Source organism: Pygoscelis adeliae, unplaced genomic scaffold, assembly GCF_000699105.1.
Source record: "Pygoscelis adeliae isolate BGI_AS28 unplaced genomic scaffold, ASM69910v1 Scaffold402, whole genome shotgun sequence".
In the NCBI taxonomy this organism is placed as follows: Eukaryota; Metazoa; Chordata; class Aves; order Sphenisciformes; family Spheniscidae; genus Pygoscelis; species Pygoscelis adeliae.
In genome coordinates, this window is record NW_008824411.1 from 4,779,867 (window position 1) to 4,786,435 (window position 6,569).

General features: G+C 45.1%; 1 protein-coding gene across 1 annotated transcript in view; it reads left to right on the forward strand.

Annotated features, from left to right (window-relative positions):
* Nucleotides 1-6,569, forward strand: part of NOTCH2 (notch 2) — a 96,526-nt gene that overhangs the window by 80,581 nt on the left and 9,376 nt on the right. The window contains exons 23-28 of the mRNA XM_009320694.1: nucleotides 1,801-1,913; nucleotides 2,456-2,985; nucleotides 3,775-4,122; nucleotides 4,358-4,500; nucleotides 5,321-5,531; nucleotides 6,151-6,247. Coding sequence (XP_009318969.1) covers nucleotides 1,801-1,913; nucleotides 2,456-2,985; nucleotides 3,775-4,122; nucleotides 4,358-4,500; nucleotides 5,321-5,531; nucleotides 6,151-6,247 — 1,442 coding nt within the window. The remainder of the gene's footprint in view (nucleotides 1-1,800; nucleotides 1,914-2,455; nucleotides 2,986-3,774; nucleotides 4,123-4,357; nucleotides 4,501-5,320; nucleotides 5,532-6,150; nucleotides 6,248-6,569) is intronic.

Below are 6,569 nucleotides of genomic sequence, written 5' to 3' on the forward strand. Positions count from 1 at the left end.
CCATCTCTCATTTTAAACCAATCTTTCTTTTAAACCTTCTAAGAAATTTGGCTTCCAGAGCTGTCTCAGACAAAGGAATCTCCTGAGACGCTTGGCTGCCAGGATTTTTTTTCTGTGGTATTTTTCTCTCCTTCATAATTTCACATTTCTAATATTGGAAGTGTAACTGTTCACGTGTCAGCTTCTCCGTGGCTTATCCTTTTGCAAAGCAGCATATGAAATTTCTCTATAAATCAGTGTCATGGTATCCATAATTAGCTTTTGGCCTGCTTTTCTATTCCTCGCTCCCTTTCTTCCTTACATTGGCGATGTGGTCAGGATGGAATACTCTATGCATAGACAGACTGTACATTCCTAGCTTAGTGATGTGATCCTTCCACAATCCAACTTTGAATCACAACTTTGCAAGAATTTCACACTACACAAACTTATGTCTCACTCTCTCTAGATCTCTTCTTTGTTAGTATTGCTGCTATTCTGCTTTCTGCCTCCCACTGGGGCTAAGTTTGGGCTAATAGTCTCCAGATGTGTCTTAACTTTCAGCTTTCCAGTTTCCATGTCAGTTTAACTTCTTATGTATTCAGTTTTCCTCCGTTAAAACCTTTCACTTTCCCTGCTTACCAGTGACTTTCTCTGCATGCTTTACCAGTAGTTTTTACTCTTTTTTTTTCTTAAAATTTAAAGATGCTGTGATTTTCCACTAAATTTGTGATTGTCAGATGCAAAGAAATCACAGAGACATACATCTAAAGAATTCAGTAATAGTTCTTGAATGCATTACCTAGACTGACAAAAGAAGTTCCTAAAAGAGCAACATATGAGGGAGGTAGAGCCAGGCTAGCTAGTGGGACACTGGTGCAGGTCATCAGATAGGTTTATATTTAAGCCCATCTGTTAAGCTTGCTTTTATGAATTATGCTTCATGTTGCTTCTGGCTCTCACGGAAGGGTTGCTGGAACTTGCGGCATGGGGAGTGCAGACCTGCTGCACCCTAGGAGGAGCAGGAAGAGCTGCTGTGTCTCAGACATGAAATCTGTCTGGAAATGTTAGGCACAGGGGGGGAGCGTGCTGCTTGCTCTAGCTGTTCGTCTTCTGCGCATTCCACATTGACCCTTCTGCCTGGGAGGGGACGGGGGTGGCTTTGCTGTGGTTTGTGACTGATAGGATGCCAGGACTCCGTGGGCCATCCTGCCCTGTCTGCTCTTGTCTGTGAGCGGTCAGTCTTGGCTGCACATGTGTGGAGACTTCTATTAATTTTTTCTTAGGGGGTCCAAGTCATGCTTAGGTCATCTTCATCTTTTTAAAGTCTGGTGTCAGAGTTTGACTCTGGGAGCTGCTGCAAATGCTAGTCAGTGCAGTAAGACCTTTCTGTCTAGCTGATCAGTCTGAGGAGGCTCCGCTTGCTTGTACTGTTCACTCATGTTGCATCTGGCCCTGAGGGTTGTTCATTCATGGTTAGAGAGTGATTTGCCTTTGGATTCATTGAGCGTCTCCCAAAAAGTAAAGAAGTCTTAGGAACCGCCAAATTCATGTGGTACAGCACCTTCAGCCAAGGTGGACTGTCTCCAAATACCCCTTGTGGATTCTGGGGTTGTACCTTCCTCTACCACTACTTTGGCAGCTACTTAGAGACCATGTGTTATCTGAAGAGATGTTCCCTACCTGTTCTGAAGGGAAGGTCTCACTGAAGTGTTTGGCTCGTTGGCTAGTCATTGGAGTGGTTTGCTTTGTGATGGCTTTTTGATACGCGCACACACACGCGTTTCTCTGCTCTCTTCTCCCCATGTGTGTACATCTCAGGTCGTCACTGTGAGAGTGTCATAGATGTGTGTCCCCGGAAGCCTTGTCAGAACGGAGGTACCTGTGCTGTTGCCAGCAATATGCCGGATGGGTTCATCTGCCAGTGTCCTCCGGTAAGCACAGTATCCTGAAACTGGATTGCCTGCCTCAGCTGTAGAGTTCTCTGGCTACAGTCTCATTAGTTTCACTGGTCCACCGTAGGTTAAGGTTATCTTTTCTATACTACTTGGAAAGCTGTGTCCTGGGACACTCTTTACCCACATCCTTTAGTTTATCTACTTAGCTGGGAAACCCAGGGCTTTCAGGTGCCCTAGGTGAGTGATGCTGCCTGAATTGTTACCCCAAACAATTCTGCTGTTGAGGCAGGATAGCTGGCTTTTCTGTCTTAAACCTAGCATTAAATTTTTGCTATCCTGTGTTCTCTGTGCTTCCTGCAAGATTCTCCTTGTTCATGGCTCTTCTAAGTCCATTTCAAAATGTAACAGAGCCTTGTAAGTTCCTAGCTTATCCCTGAGGCTAGATCCAGAAAATCATGGCTCCTGCAATGGGGCTAGAGGAATTACTGGGGAGAAAGGTGACACCTTGCCTCCAACCCTCAGAGCATTGAAGAATAAGTTTGTGAGCCTGGTTGTTTTGCCTTTTTTTTCCCCCGTAGGGCTATTCTGGAGCAAAATGTGAGTTCAGCAGCCACAGTACTTGTGGACAAGTGAAATGCAAGAAGGGGGAGCAGTGCATCCAGACGTCTTCTGGTCCACGGTGCTATTGTCCCAAGCTGTCTGTGGGAGAGGAATGCCAGACAAACACGGGTTGTGCCCGTGCCCCCTGCCAGAATGGTGGAAGCTGCCACCCTCATTCTCAGCCTCCTTACTATTATTGTCAGTGCCCTGTTCACACCCAAGGCAGCCAATGTGAACAGCCGGTAACTTTCAGCCCAGAGCCCCGAGGATGTTTGGATTCCCAGTGTGCGGAAAAAGCAAAAGATGGCTATTGTGATGAAGACTGTAACACTCATGCCTGCCAGTGGGATGGAGGCGACTGCTCCCTGACAATGGAAGATCCTTGGGCCAACTGCTCCTCTTCATTGCGCTGCTGGATGCTTTTCAATGGACAGTGTGATGAGTTCTGCAACACACCCGAGTGCCTGTTTGACAACTTCGAATGCCAGCAAAATAGCAAAACGTGCAAGTAAGGCTTGATCCTGAGAATGGTTTCTCTGTGTCACTAATATACCTCCTGCTAGTGCTTTCAGTAGTTGGTACGCTTCGTGCCTGCTGCTCCCATCTGTTCTGTTGTTTCTGTTGCTGGTCCTTGCTCTTGCTGAAAGTTTGGCATCAAGGAGTTTCCGCTGCTTTGTGTACTTTTCATCTATTTTTGGAAAGAAGTTCTGGAATTTGTATGCTGTGAACTAAGCTGATAGCTTGAGCAATGGTAATGTGTTAACCTGCTTTATGGATGTGCCCTGCTTTCTGTGGAAATGTAAATAGGAGACATTTCACCTTGTACTAGATTTTAATAGTACTGCCTCCTATCCTGAATTTCACTCCATACCAACAATACCTGGATTTTTATCCCAGCTGTATTTGGTACCTCTGAATGTGTTTTCCGGCTTGTTTGTCGTGGCACTTCTTTCTCTTCAGTTATTTGTGATAAATGCTACAGCTTTGCTGTGATGATTCTCCCTTGGTGAGGCAGGAGGTGTTATAGCATTATCTTAGTAAGCAGAATAAGCAGTTCTCTTCCACTGGTACCAGAATTGAACCACGTGTTCTTGGAGCGTTCTGTGCTTCCTACTTCCACCCTGCCAGATTGCAAGCTTATCCTGGGGTTATATTTCTTCTCCTTATATCCTGAATATGAGTGTTATTTTACTTCAAATGATTATGAAGAGTGTAAGGCCTTGGCCCCTAGACTGCAGGTATACTGTACAGAATTTGTATGTCCTATATGCTGCCTGTAACCCTTTCACTGTTCTAGGTATGACAAGTATTGTGCAGATCACTACGCAGATGGCCGCTGTGACCAGGGCTGTAATAGTGAGGAGTGTGGCTGGGATGGTCTGGACTGTGCTGGTGACAAAGCTGAGAAGCTGGCAGAAGGGACCCTAATCATTGTGGTCTTGATGCCCCCTGATGAGTTACTGGGTGATGTTCGCAGCTTCTTGCGTACTTTGGGAACTCTCCTGCATACCAATCTGAGAATCAAGCTGGACTCCCAGGGAAACCCCATGGTATTCCCATACTATGGGGAGAAGTCAGCAGCACGGAGTCGGCGATCGCTTGTGGTCATTCGCAAGCACAGAGAACTAGAGCAAGAGGTCATCGGGTGAGTGGATGCCTTTGTGTTCCTCCGGTCTTGTTATGCTGGTAGCTCTCGGGGACATTCTGGACCTTCTGGGGCTGTAGCCCATCTATGTTTTTATGGGGAAATGTAAAGCTATTGCAACTGCCAAATTCAGTGCTGTGGTGGAAGGATTAACTTAAAAGGCTGCAGTTTAACCTAGTGCTTTGGCGAAAGTTTCTGTTGCTGACTTCTGTGCCCTTTTACTGTGTTTCTGCAGCACCAGGGTGTTCCTGGAGATTGACAACCGTCAGTGTGCAGAGGATTCGGAGCAATGCTTTCAGAACACAGAAGCTGCTGCAGCTCTCTTAGCTGCTCAGGCCATCAAGGGCATGTTACCCTATCCTTTTGTGTCTGTCCAAAGTAAGTAATTGCAGAGCGAAAATGGCTTGTGGAGGAAGGCAATCAGTACACTTGGGCTTGCAAAATTCATGCTCAGATTATCAATCGTATGTCTCACTGTTCAGTATGGTTTCTGGGAGCTAATTTATTCATCCCCAGTTATAGAAGTATGTGCAATATACTTATTCTGCTCTGAGAGGACATCTGGTTAGTAAGGCAGGGCATTTAAGTTTGGAGCCTAGTCATTTTAATACCTGTAGAAACAGTACTCTCTCATGTGCTGCAGCAATGTGTCACACACTGCAGTGATCTTGTCTGCACTAAAACCAATTCATGTGCTCTAAGCCATGAATTCAATGAAAAAGGTGCCACTGAGGGGCGGGGAGGGAGCATTCCTCAGTCTACGAGACGTTTTCTCCTCTGGCAATATGTAATCCCTTTGATTTCTGCTCCCCTCTCCCTCAGTCTCAGACTCAGCTGCAACCTTGCACTAGATTGGTAATATCACTATTTCTAGTTGGGTCATGCTCGTATCTTTATGTAGTTCACTCTACACTGATTCAGGGTGGCTGTCTTCAGCCAGCAGGACTCTTGAGGAAGGAGCAAGATCTTCGGTTCAGATTTGAGAAACAAGATCAAGGGAAGCCAGAAAGACAGGATGTAGTCTTACAACAGTTGCAGCAGAGCCTAAACTTCCTTAAGCCTTTGCTCTAAATGCATCACAGTGTAGAGACAATAGACTCTCTATGAGGAAGACTCTGAGTGAGAAAAGAAAGTATGTAGATTGAAGATCATTGTCTCCACTTTGTTAATCTCATTGTATTTTAACTGGAATTTTTAGGTGAACCCTTGTTACCACCGAAGACCCAGTTGCTTTACCTACTTGCTGTGGCAGCTTTGATCATCCTCTTAATCCTTCTCTTGGGTGTGATGATGGCAAAGCGTAAGCGCAAACATGGTTCGCTGTGGCTCCCAGAGGGCTTTATTCTGCGCAGGGATCCTAGTAATCATAAGCGCAGAGAGCCAGTTGGGGAAGATGCTGTTGGACTCAAGTAAGTTTGCATTTAGGCCACTGACAGTGTGTTTATTATGTGTTAGAGGATTTTGATAACGTGGTGTATAAATCTTTCGTTAAAGGCACTTAACTCCATAGAGAAAGCTGTCTTTTAAGCTAAAACTTCTTAGGCTGTTTCTCTAAATTTTAATATATCTGTTTTGGACAGAAGAACTTTAATTAGCTGTAATCTATAAAATGCTAGTAAAGAATCTAATCTCCTGGTTATGTGCGGTTTTCTGACACTCTTTTTAGTTCAGCAGTTGGGTACTGTTTGCATAATTTCCTCCTGGATTAGGTGTGACATTTTTAGGTTGATAGGTGACAACGAACTTCTAATCAGTCTAGCTCAATGTGTTAAAGACATGACTCAGAAATAATGGAAAGTTTCAAAAGAAGAATCCCATTTATGCAGTTTTGGCTTTCCACTGAATTAACCAAGTTTGCAGTTCTAAATGCATTTAATGCCACTGTTGGCTGGCTGAGATTTCTTGGTCCCTCTGTTTGCAAGCTACCACACTTGCAAGCATTCCATCCTTGGTCTCTGCAGGCTAGTGTAAGAAGCGGTAGTAGCACCTGGTCAGCCTGCAAAGTGATGTGTTCTCCTTGTTTGTTAGAAATCTGTCAGTCCAGATACCAGAGGGTAACTTGGCAGATTCTGGACCAACTGAACACTGGGCAGGCGATGGCGGACCTCAGCCAAAGAGAGCAAAGGTAAGGAGCTCCAAGACTTGAATATCACATGCTTACCACTGAAACTGCTAGTGAGGAAAACAGATGCATTAACTTCCAAAGTATGCCCCTTGCTCAAAACCTCCCTTTGCTTAGGGGTTTGTAATATATAACTAATGATATCTGAGGAGCAAATCCTCCGATTAACACAGCCACCACAGGCCAGTGGAGAAACCAGGTAACTTCTGTTCCATTGTCCCCTGCCTACCCAGGCCCTGCTGCATCAAAGGGAGAGAAAGTTAACGGTAGTATAATGTCTTGCAGTTCAGGCCTGATAACATATGGCAGGGGGGGGAAAACTGCG